The sequence below is a fragment of the Odontesthes bonariensis genome, chromosome 20 (genome assembly GCF_027942865.1).
Source record: "Odontesthes bonariensis isolate fOdoBon6 chromosome 20, fOdoBon6.hap1, whole genome shotgun sequence".
Taxonomy (NCBI): domain Eukaryota; kingdom Metazoa; phylum Chordata; class Actinopteri; order Atheriniformes; family Atherinopsidae; genus Odontesthes; species Odontesthes bonariensis.
In genome coordinates this window covers 20,449,257-20,474,140 of record NC_134525.1, presented here as the reverse complement: position 1 = coordinate 20,474,140, position 24,884 = coordinate 20,449,257, and the positions used below count along the sequence as shown (strand labels likewise).

General features: G+C 42.3%; 2 protein-coding genes across 2 annotated transcripts in view; both read left to right on the top strand.

Moving 5' to 3' along the window:
• Positions 1-540: 540 nt before the first annotated feature.
• Positions 541-3,406, top strand: otud1 (OTU deubiquitinase 1). The gene has a single exon (XM_075452606.1). The coding sequence runs from the start codon at positions 701-703 to the stop codon at positions 2,075-2,077; it is 1,377 nt and encodes a 458-aa protein (XP_075308721.1). The 5' UTR covers positions 541-700; the 3' UTR covers positions 2,078-3,406.
• A 1,002-nt stretch (positions 3,407-4,408) lies between these two features.
• The window catches only part of kiaa1217 (KIAA1217 ortholog), a 120,402-nt gene continuing 99,926 nt past the window's right edge, over positions 4,409-24,884 (top strand). The window contains exon 1 of the mRNA XM_075452114.1: positions 4,409-4,692. Coding sequence (XP_075308229.1) covers positions 4,623-4,692 — 70 coding nt within the window. The 5' untranslated portion in view covers positions 4,409-4,622. The remainder of the gene's footprint in view (positions 4,693-24,884) is intronic.

Sequence of the window (24,884 nt, the reverse complement as noted above, 5' to 3'; positions counted from 1 at the left end):
GCGTAACGACCGCCGTGGAAGGAAGGACTTTCTTCCTGATGTCACGCTGGTTTAGGAATTCGTTTTAATGACGTCACGACCCCACAAGTGACTTTCATACGAATTAAAGCAAGCAATACTATGTGCATCATAGATAAGAAAAGAAGAATTTGCATGAATAAAAGCGGTGTGCAAACAGGAAGAAAACAACAATATGGTTACAGCACGTGCATGTAAAAAACAAAAAAATAAGGGGACAAGTACTTCTAAACATTTGGTTTGGGTTTGTTGTGATTTGTTTTTATTTCAACATCTGAGGTGTCATTTAAGTCAGTTATTGTAAAAAATAAATAAATAGATAAATAACTTGGGAAAAAAAGTCCTTCGTTTTGGTGAAACAAATAAAAACGTTAATTTAAGCAGCGGGCTATATTTTGAAATAATTCAAACGGATGCTATTTTGATGTCATTTTCTCTGACTTGGAAGGGTCTGATTACAGTTGGAGGTCTAAAATTAGGGAGGCACCCAAACTGCAAATGACGCAAGAAGGCTAAACTGGACCGTCTTGTCGTCTCTGTGTGTCACTGATAACGGGACTCACGGCCATGGAAACGTTCACTACAACTCCGCTGTTGTTGATCACATGGGGGGTATTTTTAGCTGCTGTTGTCATCTTTTCGTAACGGCCCGGCGGCGTTCAGTATAAAGGACTGATAGAAAATGCAGTTGTACAACAGTGCGCTCACACACTACCCGAGGTCGTCGCGCAAAGTTACAATAACTTTGTCAGCCGCCTCCGAGCGCTTGAACGGGACAACGCAAAGTTCCCCCGAGGCTGAGAGACCAGGATCTGCACAAGTTGACTCAACTTCGGCGACCGAAGGGGCTGATCCTGCGAAAGAGACTGCGTCTTCCGCCAGCATGCCTGCGTTTTCGTGTTACGAAGCTTCACCCATGAGACCAGTTTACTTCACGTCGACTGCTGAGATATTAATCCGCAGACCCGATGGAGTGGAGAGGTCTGTCCCCGTTCACATCATCCGGGAGTCCAAAACCAAACCGCTCTCCCCTCATCCACATAAGGGTGAAGATGCCCTCTGTAATGACCGTGATTCTGATGTGATGGTGGACTTGATCGATCATCTGAGAAATCGGACGGATGAGATTTTTTCTGACTGCCCAGAGCTTGATGGGAATCGCGTTTTCAAGAGGAAGAACATCAGTGGACCCACAACAGAAGAACACAAGAGAATGATGATGATGGGGAGTTCACGTGAGGACGAAACAGCTTCCCTAACTAACTCCCCCTTTAAAGGCAACGGATGGCCCTTACTGCATGGAGAGGAACCGGCTCCCCCCAGGGCAGCCCTACCTGTAGACTTCAAAAAGGAAGAGCTCAGTGATATGATCAGTGTCAGAACTACTCCAGCATCGGATGAGAGACGGGCCTTCGAGCTCAGCGTTCTGCAGGAGTCCCCCCCACAAAGATGCCAAGAGAAGAGGGACGTCAACGATAAAGTCACCCGGTATCTGGCTGAGGTAGAAAGGCAAAACAAGTACCTCCACGAGAGGCAAAAATACAGGTACCACATCATTCCCGATGGCAACTGTCTCTACAGAGCTGTGTGCAAAGCCACATACGGGGACCAGTCGAGACACGGGGAGCTGCGGGAGCAGACGGTGCACCACATCGCCGACCACTTGGAAGAGTTCAACCCCATCATCGAAGGGGACGTGGGGGAGTTCCTGATCAATGCAGCGCAGGACGGCGCCTGGGCCGGCTACCCCGAGCTCCTCGCCATGAGCCAGATGCTGAACGTCAACATTCACCTTACAACCGGCGGCAGCTTGGAAAGCCCCACCGTCTCCACCATGGTGCACTATCTTGGGGAGGAGGATGCTTTCAAAGCGGCTATCTGGCTGAGTTGGCTCAGCAACGGTCACTATGATGTCATCTTGGACAGCTGTCTCCCTAATCCAGAGTACGAGGACTGGTGTCGCCACTCACAGATGCAACGGAAACGAGACGAGGAACTGGCAAAGTCGATGGCAGCCTCGTTGTCCAAGATGTACATCGAACAAAATGGCTCCATGTGAATGAAATGCAGTTTGACAATGGATGTATTTGGTTCCAGAATAATGCAGACCTACTGTTCCTGCTTGGTTTCTACGTGCTATAAATTATTTTTTATAAGATTTCTATCCTAAGTGAAGAGAAGTGCAGTGCACAGACTTTGTTTTTTATGTACCAGAAAAGTCATGTTGGTGTTTGAAAGGTTGTGAGCCTGTTTTTCTTGATGGTCGGCATGAGTGACGCACATCGTCTTTCTGAGTTCTTTTGCAGTATAAAGTATTTATTTTTCTCTTTGCTTTTTTGGGGGGTTATTTTTCTCATGTTTGTTGGCCGTTGCCAAACATTTTTTAATCCACAGAAACCCGCTTTGCCTTTCCCCGACCTGTCCGCGTCCTGTGATATCTCTCTTTTGCACAAAAGTCCCTGCCAGACTAGTTTGGAGAGTTTTTACTTGTGTCTTGGTCATTTTCTATTTATTCCAGTTCTTTTTAACGTGTTTGGAAGAAAAAAAAACGATTTAAAAAAATAAAGTTTTGAAAAGAAAAAACAAAAAAAACATGAATTGCAATGACTTCATATTGAATTTAGACTTTTTGTCTTGTAACTTTTTTTCTTTTTACCAGAGTATCCGTCACCTGCCGACACTTCCTTAAAACTTTTATTCAGTATCAGTGATGATGTGTTGGGACCCACCTTTTAAAGGTTCAGCAAGACAGGCCAGATAAATTGTTGCACTCACTGGTGAAAAATGATGTTTTGGATTTGATTATATACGATCGCTGAGCCTTTCACATGGATCACACTGCAGACGGACTGTCCCGTGTTAAAGCTGCTGTATCTGTCGCTATTGCTGTGATTTCTCAACCCTTTCTGCTGGATATCCTCAACCCTGAACGCATCACACATAAATGGCTTACATATACTGAAAATTAAGTCTTAGTAAGCGCAAACCAGGACCAAATTTCACTTTTTTTTCTTATTCAACTTTCTTTTTTTTGCTTCGTACTTGTTTTTCTTCGTGATGCCACTTTCATTTAGATCGACCTTTGTCTAAAACCGAGCGAATAACTCGATACCCCTTTATGCATTTTTTTTTCACAAGATCCTGTATTACTTACACAAGAATGATGACGAAATGTCGCCAATAGTTGCCTAGTTTTCCAATCTACTAACGGTGACTTTTTTGTGTGTTTTGAAACTGTCCCAGAGGAACTGAATGAACTCTGACTTGAAACTGTTTGTGTCATTTGTGAAGTAGTGCCTTGTACCGCAGCTGAACCCGAATGCATTTCCCTGACAGTATTATGTACACTTGCACTTGTCTAAAAACCAATAAAAACATAACAGACACAGAGGGCGTTGATTTTGGGGAAAAACTGCTGAAAAAAAAAAAAGAATTTGCCAAGGAGACTCTGTAATGAACATGTATTTACTTTAGCGCTGGTTCCTTATTCACTACCTAAACTACAGGAGAACAAACCTGGCAAAGGAACAGAAAATACCTGAAAGCTACTGCAGTGCTTTCTGGATTTTTTTTCCAAATACTATTTCACCATAAATTGGGGCAGAAGATGAATCAGAATGCCTTCAATTAACGATGCCTTCAGTTTGTAGGATTGAGGACTCTCAGACCTCTAACTTGACAGCCTACAGCCAAAGGAAAATAAAAAACATCCCATGCTAATGCCCATCACATTCTCCACATTATTTTGAAGCTTTAATGCGCCAGTCCTCCCAGATAGGCCAAATTCTTGCGCTTTCCTTCCACCAGGTGGCACTGTAGGCCCTCACATGTTTCCACGAAGTTACTACACAGTTGAAGGAATTTGTATTTATTTATTTTTTATTTTTTTCTCTCAGACTGATTATAACCTGGGACTGAACGCAATACATTGAGGTACAGTTAAGCGCTGAGAAAATAAATGAATGAATAAAGAAAGAAATGAAAAGCTTCAGGATCAGCAGCGTGGTGTAAAATGTGTAAACGAAATGATTAAACGAGCCATTTCACCCCCAACTTTATGAAACACTTTGATTCAGCCTCGGGGAGTTGTCCACATAAACCTGAGGTACTGTACACAACACGATGTTTCCACGCGTGTATTAGCGCAGCTTCCTCATTAAACTCGCTTATGTGTTATTATTTATCTTTTTCCCTGAAAGCTTTACAGAGATGACGTAACGCTGCAGTCAGAGGCAAGAGGGAGAAAACTTTTTTTAATTCTTTTTTTTTTTTTTTTTTAAAGCGGGAGGAGGAATGGGGCCCCCTCCCCTGCTTCTGTGTGCCTCGCACCGTTCACACACTGACAGGCTACGGAGAACAGGGCAGGTGAGAATGGACTGAGCGGGCTCCCTCACTGCAGCACAGCAGTCAGCGCGCAGGGCAAGTCCGCCTGACCGAGGCTACCTCCTCCTGTGTGAAGGTTTCCCTCGAGCCAAACGGACGGCGACGCGCTCTCCTCGTCTCACCTCTGCCTCGCCTCGCTCTCGGAAGTTACCGGATACTTTGTAAGAACCGTGAGGAAAGCGGCAGAGGGGAGGCTTTGACCTGCGGAGGAGGCATCGGACATGTCGGGACACCGGGTGCAGTTCGCGGACCTTCCTCCGAGTGACCACAAAGGAAGTCCAAAATTACCCAGTAAGGAAAAAAAAAAATTCTCTCTCACCTTCATTCCACCCTATCTTCAGACTTAAGGGGATAACTAATCCATTTCCAAGATTAAAACAAAACTTTCTAAAGTTCCTATTACCCGTCAGGGATTTAACTGAACCTCAACTCTACTGCCAGTTTGAACAACTTGGCAACCTTTTCTTGCTCTCATATACAATTCATGCTACCTAAACATTCCTCAGCTTACCAGAAATACTTGCAATGAAGAATGCAACCTATGATGTTGACTTTATTGAATAGCAACTGTTATTTTTTGTGTTAAATTCAGTGATTATTACTGGCATAACGCTCCATACAACACGCTTGACTGGTGTCTTGACCCCCCACCCCCACCCCCTCCCTCACCCCCACCCCCTCCCTCTCACCTGTGATCCTCTCTGCTTTGGCATCAGTGGTGTGATACCATTTGCTCCCCACATAATACACTTATCTGAAGTGGCATTTGCCCTTTACGTGCTACTGCTAACTTTTTTCTCTCCAGGCCCCCTCCATTAGTGTAACAGTTTCTCATGCTCTGACTCAAGTGAAACTCCCCTTGAGGTGCATTTAGAGACTGCACGAATGGAGTCCCACACATTACTGGCTGCACAGGATCAGAGGTTGGGTATAAAGATGCGGCGATGATCACATATCAAGGGCGACAATGTCACCCTCTGCTGCTGTGTGCTGCAGTGTATCTACCGGAGCATGAGAGCACAGAGAAACAGTGCCCATCTCCATGGTGACTGGTTGAGTGACATAGCACGTGAACAAGGACGCAATGGAAAATTGCCAGTTTGCTGCAAAGCCCTCCAGAGGCGCATCTTGTACCTCACACTGCTTCTATGACAGAGTGTGAGCTTAGCTGTTGAGATGCATGATTGAGGTTCTGGCAATTTCTCCACAGTTTTTTTCATTTAATTTTTGATTAAAAAAAAAACATTTTGGCACAGTATGTCAGTGACGTGTGTGCAGACTGCATAGGGAGAAGTGCTGATGTTGTGCGCAGGTTAAACTCGGACTGTATGCAGGGCATGTAGGGCTGATGTGTGGAACGGCACAGCAGCAGCTTCGGCAGCAAACTGCCCATTCTGACTCTGCCAATCTGCTTGTCCTGCTGATCAGAAGCAGGTGACTGCAGGGTCAAGTTTCAGTCTCCTCTCATTCTGTCTTACTGATGCACGTGCTCATTCAACATACAGTCACATGAGCAACCTCACAAGCATCCTTAAGTCAGCGCCCAGCTGGCCTCGCTCTCCAGCATACATTGCCAAGCTTTGCTGCTTACTTAATCATTGTATTAGCAACATCAAATATAGAATAGTACCTGCGTGGCTCCGGAGCAGGAGCTTATCCATCACTCCTACCATTTTTCAAGCTGCTATAGTTTTTAATGACCTTTTTGCCACACAGAGGAAACACTACATCAAATGTGAGTTTGTCAGCTCACATCACCGGCACCAAGAGAGCTTTTTCGTTTTTTTTTTTTTTGCTTCCCATTTTTCCACATTAAAAAAAACAGAAATCTATCAAATGCTTCGACATTACTGAGGATACACTGTTGTTACTGCAGTGTTTCTGTTGTGGACGCTATGTCTCGCGCTAACAATCTGCGGCACTGGGTCCTATTCCTCTGGGTTGTATTTTAAATCTGTAAGGTTTTCTTTTTGTTAAGCCGATGAGGCTATTGTTCGTGCCAACTGCAGCAAATAAGGAGTCAGAGTAAGAGAGAAGGCATGTATGATCGAGTTGTGTTTGTTATACCTGTCTAGATGATACTAAATCATCACCGTGTCTTGAAGCAAAAACTCAAGTAAGAAGCCAAAAATGGAGCTAGTTAGCTTGGTCAAATATAAGAAAACATGTAGGGAGCTCTTCGGGAATTTTCTCCAATAACACAGATTAGGATTATTTTCCATGCTTCTTCTTTAGAGCAGAAAAATCTGGTTGTTCATGTGATCGGACTTGACGGTACAATGTTTGCTGCATCAGAGCGTATTTTGAAAAGGCTCATAGCCTGCATAAAACACATAAAACACGAAGCATGATTATTGACTCATTCGACGAGTCTCTGCAAACAGGAGACTGAAACTTTAGCAGATATCTTGTGTTCTGTTTCTTGCAAAAGTTTCAGTTGGCATCACTATGTGGATTAGTTGAAACCAGACTTCCTTGAGGGCATGCTATCCACAACCTGATTGACCCTTTGTTACCATGACTCAGAAAATAACAAAATGAATAACATTGAAAAGATAATACAAAACCAAGCGCTAACTATTCTGTAATGACATTCAGCGCAGCACATTTCACTGTGTTAACCACCTAACATTGATGTGCGATTCAGAGGTTATATATATATAAAAAAAGGTTGAGGGCCTGATCAATAATAGAAATGAGGTAAAGAAAGTCCAGTATGTCCAGTGGTACCATGCTGGGGAGATGCCATAATACATCTCATGTTCAACAGGCGTCTGTTTGCATTTGACTGATCTGGATCACCTGCTGAACTGTTGGTTTGTTGTTACTGTTTCTCTGAGTGTTCTTCACCGCTTTCCCACTTCTATTCCTACCTCAGCTGTTATTAAACCGTTCACCATGGTCACAAAAGTGAGAGTTTGAGTCACACTTTCCAAGTAAAGAGCCAGCACAGCTGATTCTCACCACTGATACTCAGGAACTAGTTGCAGATGCCCTCAGCTTTGCTGATGGTATGAGGTCGGCACTGATAGCATCACAGGCATTTGTGTATTAATGATGGGATTTGATCTTGGTTTGCGATGTTACGACTCCTCTCTGCCTTGTGAGGGACTGACCATAGAGCTTGTCGTTCAGTGAGTAAAACAGTGATTTGTCTTTCATTGCATCCTGGACAGCTGCAGTCTGAGCCATGGTGTCCATCTCAGGTTTCTAACAATATTTACACGTTATGTCAACAGCTTGCAGACGAAGATAAGCAGTCTTGATTGGAGGTCTGTTTCCAGCAGTCTGGTAACAATTCCTCGGAAGAGAGAGTGGAGCTCTTTAGCATCCAAATTTGCTCGGTCTTCACATGCTAGAGACCATCAAGTGAAGTGATGACACATGCGAACAGCATGGTGAACATGCTGCACGTGGACGTGTGCAACACCCTGGCTGATCTTTCTTCCATCACCTCAGAATACGCTCTAACATAATATACTGTACAAATTTCTTTCAATTTAGTGAGAATTTTAAAAATGAATGATACGTTCACGGCACTACAAAAATAAGGTGAAAACAAACAACAAAGTTCAGCCATAACAACAGGGAGAACATGCAACGCTGCATCTGCTCATCAACACTCGCTGTGGATTGTTCATTGCTTTGCTGTTGTCGAACTGTTTGGTTTTACTCACTTATCACTGCTTCTTTGTCACAATTTGCAGGACAATAAAGAGCAGCATGGTATCATACCCTTGGTGCCTGTAGCTTGGGGAATATGGTGAATGCTGTGTTGGAATCGTAAACACAGATTGTGCTTATTTACCAGCTACGGAATGCAGATGCTGGCATCTGTGCCAGTGTCAAACCAAGAGGTGGGGGTGGCCGCCTCTGCAGCTTCTAATTCACTGTGCAAACAAATCAAATTGACATTAAGGTGAAGCCCGGCTTTAATTTCCTCTAAAATACTTTCTATAGATAGTTCAGTCACTATTATCAATGTTATCTTGGTGAGGTGCTGCAGACTTGGGTAAGGTGTGAAATGCCAAAGTGCGGCAGGCTGATGGCGTTTGATGGCCACTTGAGATGATCCTTCTGGAAAAAGCCAAGCCCCTGGGATGCTAAGCAGCTGTTTTCACAGTGGTTTAAAATCATGTTCCTGAAGGACTCTTAAGTTCGCTTTGTGTGCAAAGCAAAGATTTGAGAGTGGAACTGTGGCCTCAGCTGCTCGACAGTAAGAAGCTGTTGTTTTTCCTTCTGTAACTGTCTTTCTCTCTGATAAACGGCAGGAACGTGAATCTGACATCTACTTTGGTTTTTATTTCTTGTGTGAATCCCGACATACTTATAAATCATAGTGTGCGTTCAAAACAGGTTAAGTTGCAGAGAAGTTTTATTGAATGTTATATATTTTGGCAGTTCACTGAGATAAAAAAGCCATTTATGACACCACAAACAGAAATATAAAGCTTTATTGGCATTTCAAAAAGGCCCAATATAATGAAAGCACATCACATAGGTTATAATTCTATCTGATCACCAGGACTCGCTCATTTCCTCCATATTTTACTGATCTTTCCATCGAGTTCCTATGATGCTGTTTACCATATTCAGCTCGAATGTTACAGTCTCAAGAAAGAAAACACTCCGCTTTTCAGCCAAGAGGCTTATTCATCGTGAAACAAAAAAGACTTAAACTAAAGAAATACTGAATGCAACTTTCTGACTTTCTGACATTTTGTTCCATCATCGAGTGTGAGTAATGAGAGCAAGCATAAAGGTCACGCTTGGAAAGAAAGAAAAAATGAACTAGAAGAGGGGATATCTTAAAGAGACAAAAAAAAAAAGATGAAAAAATCACAGCGGTGCACGACGGAGTAGAAATCAATGTACAGTAGACCTTGTGGCTTGAAATTATGGCTGGTTGAGTCACCCTCTCCCTGAGTTTCTGTGCATCACGAAGCTTTGCATGCCTGATGAATTATCCGTCCTCCCCTGACAGTGTCTCCAGCAGCAGGATGCCGCTGCTTTAAGAAGAGGGAGCAGATGTTTTCCCTCTGTTTCGTTCTATTTTTCTAAATGATGCACTCATGAGCTCCTTCCTGAATACGACATGATGAAGTATCTGCAGCTCTCACGATGAGGCAGCCGAGCCTCGGCAGCGTACGAGTGTAAAATTTCACCGCTGAGATGTGAAGGATGACGAAGTTCACCTGCTTCCAAGCAGACGACTTACACGTGGACTCACAACTTCTCTTTTGTTGCCTCGGGACGCAGGGGAAACGTAAATAAACACTTCTGTGTTGTTGAGAGTCAACTTGAAGGATCTAAGGCCTGATAAGTAACAGAGGGAAATGTACACCCAAAGGATGCCGCAGCTCTCCACACAGTTATCATTCACCCACCTCGAGAAGGGCTTTTGAAATGCATGGGCTTGTTCATTGGTGATTAGGGACAGTCTGCCTCAGTGTTGGGGACATAAGGTGTAATAACATTTTCTGCATGCTCTCCACAACCACTAATGATGCGTGATACCTGCAGCAACACGCAGCACGGACGCAAAAATGATTCAGGCACAGATGTGTGAGAAGTCAAATCCGCCTTTCCTTTGATGTTGAGTGAGGTCATGTTCAAAGGAAAATATCAAATAGTTTTGAGGGGGAGAAAATGAAATGGTGTTTATGTGAGTTAGGTTGCTCACTGATGCTCATTCATGTCTGCATTTGCTTTTGGCGTGTGTTGATACCTGATAAATGAACCTGCCTTATCTCCACATGCCATGCCCCAACTGTGATTTTAATGACTCCACAAATCAATCAAAAGTTCTAGGTCACTGCCACAGAGGTCAGTCTGGACACGGATACACGCTTTCACAAGAGGACAACTGTGTGCGCTCCTCCTCGTTGTTTTCAGCGTTTTTAAAACTCCAACCCGAGAGGAAAAGTGCGCAGAACAAAAACAGAAACAGAAGGAGACTAAACCAAAAGCAGTGCCACAAAAAAAAAAACTAAATTTCACAAATCCGAAAGCACGTTTTACACAGCAAAAGAAAAGATGCACAGTATCACAAAATTAGGAACACGTTTCACAAGATACAGAAAACACAGGAACACAAAGTTAACGTTTGAGAAAATGCAAAGTATGCTCAACACAAAAGACACATTTCTGACATTTTGTATTGGTGTTTGATATGTGCATTTCCTGAGATGTCGATGCATTTCCCGTTTTCAATTTTTTTCTTTGCCTAATGTTTCTTTGCAAATTGGTATGATGTCTATTACACAAAATTATTGTTAGAGGCTGATTAGCTTGACTTCAGACTGGTCCTGCTCGTTGGTGGCAGGATGAATGGGCCATTACTTCCTGTTTGTAAGGTATGAAAGCAGAATAGGGGGAACAAAGGTGATGCAGATCTAACCTGCCAGCAAAGGTAGCCACAGAGCTGAACCACGATGCTGCTGCCACTTAGCTAATTCTGAGGCCGGCTTACTATTTGAAAGCCCACTTTGATATGATGCTGTGCCACCTCGACAGTCATCATAAAGCCAAATAGCAATGGCTTAACGAAGATATCTTTTTTGCGACAATATACAGTTGTGCAGCCACCATGTGAAAAGGGAAAGAAATTTCAACACAGGCCCTCTTTGTTTATGATAAAACCTTAAATTTTAATCACAGATAACAGGTTCGACGATGATGACTACGATCCTTCTTGGTTAAACTCGATTTTTCTCCTCAGGCTAAATAGTGCTCGCATTAAAAAAAGGAGCATTTCATACATCATTTGACACTCTGCACCAAATGCACTGATCAACTCACACTTTATTGATTGGAAGAGCGAATGCATGAATGCACATCTGTGAGAAATATGGAAACCATGACAGTAAAAAAGCCATGTCGCTTTCAAATTCAGTTACAATGTGAGGCATCTGCAGAGATCCAACATTTCTGCCTGACAACATTTAAAATGTTATTTCAGACTGATTTTTTTTGTCTGGGATGTGATCTGGAAAACGGCCAGTGAAAGAATGGCACATCTTACAGAGGATTCAATCGGGAACTGTGGGCAAATACTGCTTCAGAGCAGGTTACCATGGTGTTCTTGCCAGGCATGAAGAGAGCCATCGCTGTGAAACCAAAGGCCTTTCAAAATGTTAAATCACTCCTTAAAGTTGTACATTGTCTGTGTTATCACCACAATAGTTTTTTTGAAAGTATATTGTGATCACTGGATGGAAAAAGCCAATGATTACATTAAAAAATAGAAATTTAAAGGCCTGTAGGTATTCCAAAAGAACCTGTCCCAACAATATACAGTGGCAGCTTTGCATTGTCAGTGCAGATTAGGACGTGTATTTCAACATAGCTGATGGAGGTATAAGAGAAACCACAAACATGAATACACATGCTTAAACTCATTTTTTCAGACACATCTTGTATTTGATAAACTTTTTCAGATTGCATGTAATTAAACCCACTTAATATATTCTCCAAAAAAACGAGCCATCTGACAGCACTCATTTAACATTCCAAAGATTTTGCTTCTGTATTTAATTTTGATAACTTTGCTTGTGGATGGGAAAAGAGACCCCTCCCAGTCAATAACCGCAGGCCGCTCCTGTCAGTGTGATAAATGGGAGGTTTAAAGCAAGGATACTAGTGGGTGTGTGAGTAAGTGGATGGGACGCCACTCATTGGGTGCGGTCACAGTCACAGTGAGGGACTGTGGGAGGAAAGCGTACATTCAGAAAGTGCTGAGAAGCTCAGTAGTGACCCTATAACACATTCGAGCAGTTACTTTTGTCTCCGGAACTGATGAAAAACACCCTCAGCTGCAGTCATACAGCAGTTATCCCTTTCAGCTCCTCGCGACTTCTATTTTTGTGAGAATAATGAGTGGGAGAAAGAGCAGGGACCCACTGCTTTATCAGCAAACTTCCCGTGAAAAAAAAAAGAAAAAAAATCTTCATCAGCAACATTTCATAATATGTGAGAATGAGGAAATGAATATAGTCTACAGCAAACTCGTCGGCTTCCTTTTACTCCTGTGAATTTTCAGGTCAAGTTGGGCTAATCCACTTTACTCCCTGGAAGGTCTATGAAATACCAGCATGCCAATAAGTGGGCTGCTGGCATCAGCAAATGGCTGCTGATCCTTTGATCCCGACTCTAATCTGAAGACAAAGTATTCCTTTAATTAAGATTCTTTTCTTTTATATTGAACCACTTACTACATTTAAATCCAGCCTTTTTCTTAGTCATGGTCAAGCTTCTTGTTTTGGCGAAGGCATAAAGCACTTATTCATTTGAAATTTCTCCACAGTGTTTATTGTATATGAAAGATTTCTGTGATGACTTTGTCTTATCATCATCTGATTCCTCAGCCTCCTTGTTGCTTAAGACACCTTTATTTTCAGCCAAATCAGAGCTCGCAGAGGTGCTCTGGCTTGTGAGACGATCGAATATGATGTGCGGTCTCTCCGTGAAGCTGAACGCTGTGATGATGTGGACTTGGCTGTCAGGAGCCACTGCAGAGGCCAGCAGTTGTGTAAGAGATTTAAAAGCTGTGGCTGGGAGTCTAAAGGGGGAGGGCAGCAATCATCAGACCTTTTGGCAAGGTTAGGGAGGGCCTTCACTCTCTGCCTCTCTGAATCAAGCACTTGGTGTTGATCAACCTAAGTGATATTTTGGAGATCCTACCTCCAAACACTGCACCCTAATAATCTGTGTTAAAATATTTCTCGAATCATTTTCTTTTCTTTTCATTTTCCAGAAATGCTTGGGAGCAATCTGTCGAACAGGAACAGAAACTCTTTTATGTTGGAATTAAGTAGGAAATTAGTTTGTTCCAAACAGAGGGCCATTTGCTTGTGCATAAATACTGTTTTTGTGGAATGAATCGCAAATTCTCCATCAGCGTTGGTTGAACGGGACATAAACACTCTTTAACGTTGAATTTCCTGTCACGTCGACTTTAAAGCACGAGCCTCCGTCCTGTATTTAAAGTGCCATTTATATATCCACACACCATTGGGGAATTGTGTTTCATTAAGCCCCCATGTGGCTTGTAACCACTGCATAGTTGCTTTTTTAACTTTAGATAATGACACACAGGAATGCGTGTGTTTGTTGAAGAAGGGCATGTGTTCATTTGTGTGCACATATGAGCATCGTTCATATCTGAGGATTATTGAATGAACACTTCGGGGATTTAGAGGGCTTTTCTTGGCTTTGTTCCCCTGCTCTGTCAGATAAAACCCAAGTTATTTGTATTTTTAAGTCCCTTCTGTGTCAGTGATAGGAACTGCCCTTTCAGTCACACTGCGTTGTTGTGATCTGAGTAAGCCCAGCTGCCGGTTTTGGACCACCGGAGGCCGAATGTGTACTTCTCTTCTCCTACACATGAAACTAAATGGCGCTGATAGTCATGTTTTGCAGGTTTTTGTTTTATCCTTGTTCATGCAATGTTGTTTTTCCTCCTTTCCAATTGTTTGAAATGTATTATATATATATATCTGGATAACCCCCTGGAGATGGGTCAACAGGTTTTTAAGCGGGTACACACAAACCGTCATCTGGCAATGTCAACAGTTGGAAACAGGATAATGCAAAGTATAATACAATATAATTCAATAACACAACAGGCAAACTAAATGGCGTATACACAAAGGAAACTTACAACCATTATCTTGAGCAAAAATATCGGAAAAAAAAATAGAGAGGATGAAAAAGTATAAGAGCAGTGATGTGCAAGTAAAATAACATTTAACATTTGAACAGCACATTGGAATTGGTGAATGATGATATAGATAAGCCTATAACAAATAGATAGATTCTGATATGAAGGACAGGAAAGGCAGTTATTTGGTTTTACAGGCATTGACTTTCATGTTTTTGGTTGTGCTCAGCAGCTGTTTGCTGCAACCCATTCTCACATCAAGATTGGTAATAGCAACACTGGTCCCATTTCAAATATGATATTTTCCACGAGCGAGGACAGAACCCCTCTGTGAACAATGTTTGGAAGGCCAGTGCAGTCCTACTTTAGAGCAGCTACGTTGGTTCAAAATGCCACAGTTTCACAGTAAAGGGGTACAAGCTGTAAAAAGGATCTTTTTTTCAAGGTTCCTCATAAGTTTGCCTTCAAAAATTGCGATATGCATACCATTTGCATTCAATGAAAATGTCACAAAATGTATGTGTACCATTTCTCAGTCATAAGGAGGTACAAGCAGATGGCTGGAAGAATTAATCTGCTGACTGTCAGGCAACCGATTCGAGTCTGTTTGCTGTTACTCATGATTGTTTTTTGTTTGAGTCTTAAAAAAAAGCACGGTTAGGGTTAGAAACTGAAAGTCAAAAGATTGGGATTTGCCACCATGTCACACGAGCCCCTTACAAAACAATAGGTAGCAAATGATGTCGCCATCTCACAAACTGAACTACTTAATTGTGACACTGCTACGCGTTTTTGATGTTAATGAATGGTGTTATTACATGGTCTGGAGGGGAATGGGTGGGGGAGGCTGTTGCTGTTGCAGCAAAAGTTGGTAATGAACAGATTAAAAAAACGGTTAAAAAAAATGTTCATGGTCATATTCAAAAGAAAGGTGGCCATATTAGTTGATATTTCTCGTAAAAAAAGACATTGTTCAATAGTTATTTTATGTTTCTTATTGTTTACGCTTCCTCTAAAAATCTGAAATCGATTTGTGTATTACAAGCTTTGCAAATGTATTCACCTAAAGTATTTATCCTTTGATCTCGAGGGATTTCACTGTGGAGTGTTTCCAGCAGTGAGTGTGAGGAGAATATGAAGTGCATGTGTGATCAGCAACTGTCCAGAAAGCCTGGACTGAATTGTCCAAACGTCCTCCAGAAAATGCAAAAATGCCTTAACTGGAGGATTAACATGCTTCCACAGAAATGAGTGTTTTGTGTGTAATAAAAAATGATCAAAACGGAGCTAATCATGACGGAAATGCATGTCAGGCCCTGTAGTTCGACGTTTATATCCCGGATACTGCGTAGAAATGGCTATCTGTCCAGGAAGAGCTTAAAGGATTATGTGGCACTTAAAGAACTGGACTTGATACAGACCAAATGTAAAAGTATAAACATTAGTGGAAAGTTACAAAGTTTACCAGTGGCCCTCACGTATATGACTTAATAGTTGCTGAATAAACCAAATTACATAAAGCATGTCGTGAATTTAAAGTAGTTTTACAACTCCACAAGTAAGGAATAAACACGCCTCTAATTTAAGGCAGCTGGGAGACTTGTGTCTTTCATTTAATTTTTTTTTTTTTACAGCAGACTCACAGCTGCTTGTTACCATTGCCCCCCCCCCTTTTTTTTTTTTACCATAGGAAAGCTTTTTTAACCGCAATAAGTCGCTGAGGTGAGCTAAGTTTGCTCAAACTTTCCACAGGATCTTTTAGTCTCTCAGCCCCTGAGTCACCCGAGCCCCTGCGCCTGCCTCGGAACACTAAATGGAGCCCAGTTTTAATATCAAGGGGATTGCGGGTGCTCTTCACTGATAGAGGTTTGGGTTAGCCTTTGATGTTTTTTATGCTTTTTAATGAGGATCAGACTCCAGAGTTTTTTCGGCCAAAGCCCTCTCCCCCTCCCACTTGGAGCAGTGGGCCAGCAGATATAAGAACCAGTTCTACCTCAAGAGAGGATGATTTTGTCCCCCGCCTCCTCTCTTTCCATCTATACATTTCTCTTCCGTGCCTTCCTGTCCTTCAAAATCTCTTTTTAATCAGGATTTTTGGCACCTAGAGTGTCTCAATGTCTCAGACTGAGTTCATCATTTCATTAAAGAGGCTTTGGCCCAAGATTGATGAGGCCTCTCAAGTTCTTTCATCAGCAGCTTGGGGAAGCAGGAGGTATGGGTCGCGAGACCGGTTGAGTGTCGGCACAGGAAACATACCCAAGGGGGGCCCAGCTCAGTTTCGACTGGACACCCACACCAAAACATGTGTGCACACAAACCATCCACAAAGGCAAAGGGTCAGAGCGGGAGCCAGACGAGGAGTTTTGCCCCGCCTGACCCCGACCTAAGCTCTGAAAACGAAGGCCGATCGAAAACATGTGTGTGCCAGGGCTCTGGTGATGTGTCCTTTCACGATGAAAGAACACATTCGTTCTGGAAAACAAAGTCCCACTGTTGTGTCCTTGCACTTTAGACTTGCGTAGAGCCCCAGCGAGGCTTAGCAGAGTCCTGGAGAATGTGAGTGACTCTTGTCAAGTGAGGTTGTGAAACATTTAACTTGTAAATTCTTACATAGATCCTATATTTCCTGACAAAGTCAGAAGAAGATTGAGTAGATATATGCCACATGTTGCAGGATGAGAATAGATTAATCCTGCAGAGCATTTAGACCTAGCTGCTTGTCTCCCACAACTTGTGCTGTCAACAGTGGTCTGGAACTACTGGAATTTATTACAATTAACCTCAAGTCAATGCTATTTCTAGCTCAAGAGAATGGACTGTGAATTCAGATTATTGCCATAAAAGGAAGCCATAAAGCGTGGAGGCCATTACTCCTGTGATACTTCAGCCATAGCATACTGCAGTGAATGTGTATCTTTTTCAATTTTTTTTCTTGGGACCAAACCCTTAAAGCATGTCCTGATATTTCACATGAATGCTCCCTCCTCCCTTGTTCTTTATACATTCAGTCCTGCAGTCCTTTACATAAATCATTACAGCCCCCGTTACCGATCCTTTCTTTTCACGCCACCCACCTTTTTTAAGCTTCATTTTCAAATGTGCGTCTTCTCTTTTTGTGTCCATTATGATTCAGATGCTTATCTCTGACTTGTGTTTGTCCGGGCCAAGGCCATGATGTTGGTTCAGCAGATATCAGCTGCTGACTGAAGCCCTGTGTGTTTGTGTGGCCGGGCACATGTGTATGCTCTGCTGCCCACTTGCATCTATGTGCACCAGTGACGGGCTTCCTGTTGTCATGTGACATGGATGCTGAGGTTTATCACTGCAGTTTGTGTGCTGCTCTCTGTCTGTTGCTCAGACTTTAAGACCTGCATACATACCCAGACTTTTTTTTACAGTTAAAACTTTCAAAATGTGTAAAGTTGTCACCATGCCGCATTGAATTTTTGGGTAACTGGGTTTGTTTATGTGTTTATTGTGTGTGAATCCTGCTAGCACAAATAGTGTATTTTGTGTATAGGGAGCCTGATCCTGTTTTCATGGATATACTGTAAAAGTAGGTTCTAAAATCGTATTTCATTCCATGTTTCCACTTACACACAAACATTACAAAATGAATGCAAAATGTATATTATTATATTGTTTAAAGGGATAGTTCGGGATATTTGACATGAATCTGTATGGCATCACCATAACCAGTGTCGTGCATTCAAACTGACTTACCCCCGACAGTGTCCTGTGAGCCGAGTTCTTGTCCAGTGTTGGTCAAGGCGAAAGTAGTCCGGCTTGTTTGCTGGGGTCAAGAAATTAGCGCGTTTTTCTTCCCAAAACAGTACGTGTGCTAAAGAGTGATTTATTTCATCACAAAAACCGAAGCCGGCAAAAGTCACTCCTCGTTATCACTTGGGCCCTATACTGTCTCATTGTGTATCAGTGCGCACGTCATTCTGACCGCGAGCTGTGCGCACGAGTCTTTCTGTTCTTTGGCAGTGCTCAACACTTACTCTGCAGACAACTGGCCATCGGGTCCAGCTGGTCTGGGACGCCTCTTCCAGTTGATCTTGGGAACATGGAAAAAAGTTCTCAAGACGCCTGCATTCAGGAGTGCAGGGAAGTCCCCGTTATTTGTGATGCAGGCAGCAGCTGTCCCGCGGCCGCCAACATCCTCATCTATGGAAAGGTTTTGTATCTGGGGCATAACTAAATCCCACTCGTGGCAGCAGTAACATTCCACCTCTGTCTGCATTACTTCGCACTTCAAACAAGTGCACCAGGATTTGTCGGCCACCCTGGGTATCGCAGCTCCAGCAGTGGCTCCAGCTTCTGTTTCCATCACTTCTCTGTCCACCCTCTCTCTTTCTGCCCGATCTAAGTCCATTTGGCGAACTTCCTCCTCAGTATAAACGGGTTCATAAAGATACCCCCTTGGCTCTGAACGGAAGTCAATATGTTCCTCGTCGCTCTCGTTGTCAGACATCTTCCCGAGCAGTAAACAAAGTGAACTCGTGCGCACAGCTCGCGGTCAGAATGACGTGCGCACTGATACACAATGAGAGACAGTATAGGGCCCAAGTGATAACGAGGAGTGACTTTTGCCGGCTTCGGTTTTTGTGATGAAATAAATCACTCTTTAGCACACGTACTGTTTTGGGAAGAAAAACGCGCTAATTTCTTGACCCTACAAACAAGCCGGACTACTTTCGCCTTGACCAACACTGGACAAAAACTCGGCTCACAGGACACTGTCGGGGGTAAGTCAGTTTGAATGCACGACACTGGTTATGGTGATGCCATACAGATCCATGTCAAATATCCCGAACTATCCCTTTAACTTGTTTCTTGGAAGCAATATTGCTCTCATTGACGTCCATTTTTGTCTCTTTATTTCATTTTTTTCCCCATTTTCACAAATGTTTTAGCCAATCTAAACTGAAGCTAACCAGGCAATAATGGTGTCAGGTGCAGATAACAGGATAGGGATCTTCACTTCCATTCCAACATACAACCTGGCGTAATGTACCTTCACACTCTATATCTTTCTACACGTGTGTCTGTGCTTCTGTCTGCTTCTGCTGCTTATTCCTCTCTTATTGTGCATTGTTATCGGTAACAGAAAATCCAAGGTCACGTTTATCATGAATTTAACATTAGATTAAAATAGTTAGTCCCCAAAGGAATAAAAAGCGATTATGTTGCAAATTTAGTATTTTGGGAGTATGGACGTCATAGTATGGACGTCATCCTATACCCTTGTACTTCAGACTCGTTACCCTAACACTGTAAGCCATTGTCAGCCCTTTAAACTACATGGGTCTGTCCCAAGTCTTAAACATACATATTCATATAGTAAACCCAGTATCACTCAAGTGTCAGCGGATTCAAAGATTTATCGCCTGTCAATAATCGCATTAAGATATTTGGTCTCATCTAAAATTGAAACAGTTTAGGTGTCCTCTGTTAAAACTACAGGCTCCACAGTAGGATGGTCATCGAACAAAAGTCAGCACACATTTCATTTCTAAGACTCATACCTTTAGTTTTTCAAGACCTGGCATGTTTTTGCTGTCAGACTCGAGCATTCTCTGTTGCACAAAATTCTTTTGAGATCTAATTTTTCTTCACGGGCAACATTTTTATTGGTTATTTTCTGTGGGGAGACGTGTCGCTTTCTTAGAAAAAACCCACTGGTATTCTGCTGGATTCAAATCAGACGGCATACTTGGCTAGGTCGTAGTTTTCACAGTTTTCTTGTTTAACAACTTTCTGGGCGGTGTGCTTTGGAGTAGTATTTAAGTATGTTAAAAGGCAGGCATGTTGCCATCACTAAATGTCATCTCCCCCTGCACCTTTTGCACTCGTGCAACTCCATTTCATCACTCTCCCACCCTGACTGTAATGACTATTCATTCATTGTTGTTGTCCTGTTCAAGTTCACACCAAACACCCCAGACTTAGCTGAAAAAACCCCCAATACATCTCGAACGCATCTGACCAGCAAATGTGCTCCAATATTAATCAGGTTTTTTTCCAAGTTCTGAAGCAGTCCAATCTTGCAGTTCTGTGACATTGCACATACATTCTACAAATGTATATTGTATGTCAGCTCTCATCCAATCATTTGGCCAGGTTTGCTGCCCAGGCAATGGAGGAGGGCAGGGATGAAAGGTGAGAGAAATCCGGTGTCTGTGAAGATCTTTGCATGCCTCGCTGGCCTAATCTATCGTGCCTGTGCAGACGTAGCTTATAAAGATTAAGAGATTTAAAGTTTTTTTTTTTTGGGGGGGGGGGGGTTTATGCCTTTAATGAGAGGACAGTTGGAGAGAGACAGGAAGCAGAGGGCAGAGAGAGGGGAAAGACACGCAGCACAGGGCCACTTGGTGCGGGAGTCGAACCGGGGCCAGCTGCAGCGAGGACTGTAGCCTCTGTACATGGGGCGGCTGCTTAACCCACTACACCACCGACCGCCCCAAGATTAAGAGATTTAACAGATCTTTGACTTTAATTTGATAGGTTCTATTAAGTGGTGATACAGAATTAATTACTGATTTGCTCATTCTTTTGATAAACCTATATGATTCGCGCATCTCTCAGTGTTTTAGACCGCAGCGTTTTTCACCCCCAGTGTGCACCACATAGGTCATTTCAGTCAGATTTGCATCTTCTGAGGTCATTCAAACAACTGATATATTTGTGATCTTGTGTAAAATGATATCCACCAGTGGAAGTATGCAAAAATATGGGGCTGATAATCAGTCACTTGAAAGCTGTCAGCTTGATTTAGAGACTCAAGCCATAAAAACCTCTAATGAAAATCTACTTTCTTGGCAAGCATGTGTCACAAAAACATGCACACATGCAGATGCAGACACAGACAGGCAGATTATTCACAATCCCCCTGCAAGCACTTAGACAAATGGCATTTTCACATGTGAAAGGTCACAAGTGAAATGGCCGTTGTGCGCATAAATTTGGGTACTGTATGGCAGTGATGGTGCACAGGGAGATATCAAAGTAACCCATTACTTACTTCAGGTTGAAAACCCCCCAGAATAATTGCCAAAGGAGCTGATGCTTGACCACATTAAGGCTCATATCATTCAGGGAGCAGATTCCTCAGCAGCATATTTCACTCGGGGTGGATTCATTTGTAACGTTTAAGAAAGTGTCTGTTCTGTTTTGATAAAACTAAATGTTGGTTAAATAGTAGAAGAACAGTTTTTCTTATTTGCACTGCGGAACCACCCGGTCAATGCTCAGTCAAACAGAGGGAAAGGAAGAGTAAGTGCAAAGAAAGCAACTATTCCACAAGATTTTTCACATTTAAGCTTGCAGTGTAAATAGTCTTGGTTAGAAATATGTTCAAGTGTGTCATATACTTCACATGTTTGTCAGTAAGTGCATGTTTTTCACTATGAATAAAATTTGTTGGCTTTCAAACACAAACATGAAACCTATCACATGAGTAATCTTTGCATCAGATCGGCATACAGGAACGCTTGATTTCTGCTTGAGGAAAAGTATTTATTTTCTATATCCAGGAACTAATGTTGATCGTATATCCATTTTTTTTTAAAGGACCAAAAGCAGATAACTTAGTTTTCCTTCTCTGTAATACATGACTCAGTAAGAGGCTCCTTTTGCTCCTCAAGCTGTTTACTCGACGCTAAGAACAAGATCTAACAGGTCCTTATGGTGTGAATACGAGTCTCTGCTTGGTTTTTTTTTTTAATGAATGCCTGCTCTCATATGTTTGTGTGCTGATGTTCACGTCTAATCTGGTTTTGCTAAAGGTCAAACAGATATAAACCGGAATGCGTATATTCCCTTTCTACCACTATGTGCTAGTACTTTACTCACTTTTCTGTTTTCTGGAACTGATGTTAAGTTTGTTTTAGACAAAAGTAGCCTTTTTATTTCAGTGATCAACCAAAGACACATCAGCGAAGACTCTGGAAAACTCGTCTTTCTTATTCCTTCATTGTAAGATGACAATATTATTCTTACAACGTACAAATCTGACAGGAAGGTATATGGTGCTGTGTAACAAAAAGCATAGATTACCATATAGAAATGGCTTTAAGGTACTTTTCATACCTCGCTATCATTGAGACGCACTTCTTTTATATCTTCTATGAAGGCAAGCAATTGTTTCTCCTCACTTGGTGATAAGATTTTTTTCTCCCTGAGCCATGCTATTAATATATGCCATCTATGTCTTCAGAAAGATGCTGCTGTACTCCCCTCTGCTCCACTGTCCATCTCTCCTTCCCTCTGCCTCTCTCTGCAGTCAGCCATCGAACAAAAAATCAATAAGCCATAAAGAGAATGGAAAAGCCTCTTATTTACATCGTGCTGAATGGAGAGGTAGTTTGTCCTCCCTCGTATCCTTTTATCCACTTCAGGCAGAAGTATTCTGTTTTCCACCAATAACACACTTGACAGGCCGTCCAGATAAGAAGCTAAACTCCTCTAAAATGCTGAGGTGTAAAAGAAAGGACGAAGCCGTGGGTTTGATATGGAGCAGCTGCCTCTGGGATAAAGGGATGAAAATGTAAGTTTAGTTGTTTCCAATCTGTGTGCTTGTTTATAGTAAGTCAGTGCTCACACGTTGATGGCAATGCAGGAAAAAGAGTAGAAGTGACTTGTAAGGCCACAGGGGGGCCCCAGAGACGGGACATAAGGAAGTAGAAGCCCTGATGACACAGAATCGGATTCCTACTAATAGCTGCATTATTGACTCATCATTCATTATGCCCCACTCTGTTTTATTGTCTCTAAACATTTGATTCTTGCAGAAACATTTATGTTAAACATTTTACATCTCAATTTATGTGACAATAATCCTCTAATATATTCAAGTTAGGAAGGGATTCTACTTATTTCAGAGGACAGGTCCTCCCCAAAATGAGATGATCTGAACATTTTTTTTCAGGATGACCCTTTATCCTCTCATAGTTACTTTTAAAGGAAACAACACTGCCCATAATTTAGGTCATTGTAACTGCATCTTAGAATCTACACATCAGTATCAATGACGTATTCAAAGATGCTGTAACATTGAGGTACTGACAGTCACTTTAAGCAGAATTAATTTCTTCTATAAAATCATCCAGCTCAGCTTATTGCGTCTGCCAAGGAGTTAGTTTCTTTTCTCTCGTGCTTGCTCATTTTCCATTTCTTATGATTTTTCAATATTATTTCAGCTAACTAGTTATCAGTACAAAGAGTGAGTGTAGATAAAGTGTGTTCTCACTTATTAAAATGTCCTAAGATGTACAATTAGTCTGTACACTTAGTCCTGGATCTACGAGTGCTTGGCGCCTGCAGCAAAGCTGTTTTTGGAATTAAAACATTACTGTCGGTTTACTAATGAGGCACAGTGGTAATTTAGCTTCCTAGAAGGCCTGAACACAGTGACCTGTATGACTGGCCCTGACACACAGGGAGCGCAAAATATGGGATAGAGAATATTTAAATGAATCACTGCGACTTATTTACTAAGCTTTGCTCATCGCTATTCACTACCATTTATACCATTATTCACAGTTGAAAAAGATGTCTTGATTTTTGGGCCTGACATTGTTGTTTGTGGTTGTTGCTGCGCTGAAGAGGCACAGGTGCTTCTGTCTGAATTAGACAACAATAGCAAAAAGGACTGAATATTTTTGCTGAGCTTTTTTTGTTCTTGGAATGTCCGGGCGGTCTCCAGATTCTGCTCCACACTGTCCAAAGAAATGTTGCTCTCTTTATCTGATGTGTTCTCCCCGGACTCTTCGCCTTCACGATGACTGCAGAATCGCAGTTTCAGCTCTGCATTCTCTTTTGACATTTTACCTCCGAAACGCTCCCAAAGCACAGTTTACGCTTCTTACGCAGAGCGCCCACGGGGCACGCATATGAACCACTCCTGTAGTACTTTTAAAGTTAGACATGCACAAACTAAGAGTGCTGGTTATGTTTACATGGCAGCCGGTATAATACATGAAAGGTTAGGAGCTATGGAAATTATGCAGCAGCAATCTATGGGGCATAGAAGAAGCAATTTTTGGGGGCTAAAAGTTTTACTCAGCTGGAGTGTTGACACCCGAGTCTATGAAAAAAGATTATTTTTATTGGAAAAATATTGGATCATTGGATTAGAAGGAGGCTATCAAGGTGTGTTGCCTCAAGAATATTATTCTTGCTTTGATTGTCAGGGGCTGATTTTGCCCACTGTGGTTGCCATAAAATGCCCTGGACCAATCAAATTCAGCTGGGAAAGGTCCGAAGCATTTTAAAGACTTAAAGGCTCCTCATCACATGCTGTCTGATCCTAAACCATTGAGGCTACGTGCCCACGACAACGGTAACGACAGATAAACGCAGAACATTTCGACAGATGTGCCTATCTTGCACACGGCGACGGCGTTTTTAGGAGTTCAAAACGGAGAAAACGCAAACGCCCTCCAGAGTGGAGATCTTGAAAACGATCCAACCTCTCGTCGCCATAGGAACAGTTCAAAACGCAGAAGTGCGTTTTTTGCACACGTTAAGTGGGTAGTTCTCCATGAACGACTCCCATATCTCACTATATTTATTTTGGACACTCTCCCAATCCACATTATCCCCTGCCTTCCTGGCTTTGTAGTTCAGTGTCGTGTTCAGGAGCAACTGGACCTCATCATCTGTCCAAACAAAGTTTGAAGGCGTACTGTTGTTGCCGCCGCGCTTCGCCATTTTCTTCCAACTGACGCGGAGGAAGTAGCCACAAAACATGCATTTCTCATATTTATTAATATATAACAATATAACTCATATAACAATACCAAAGGTCTGCCACCTA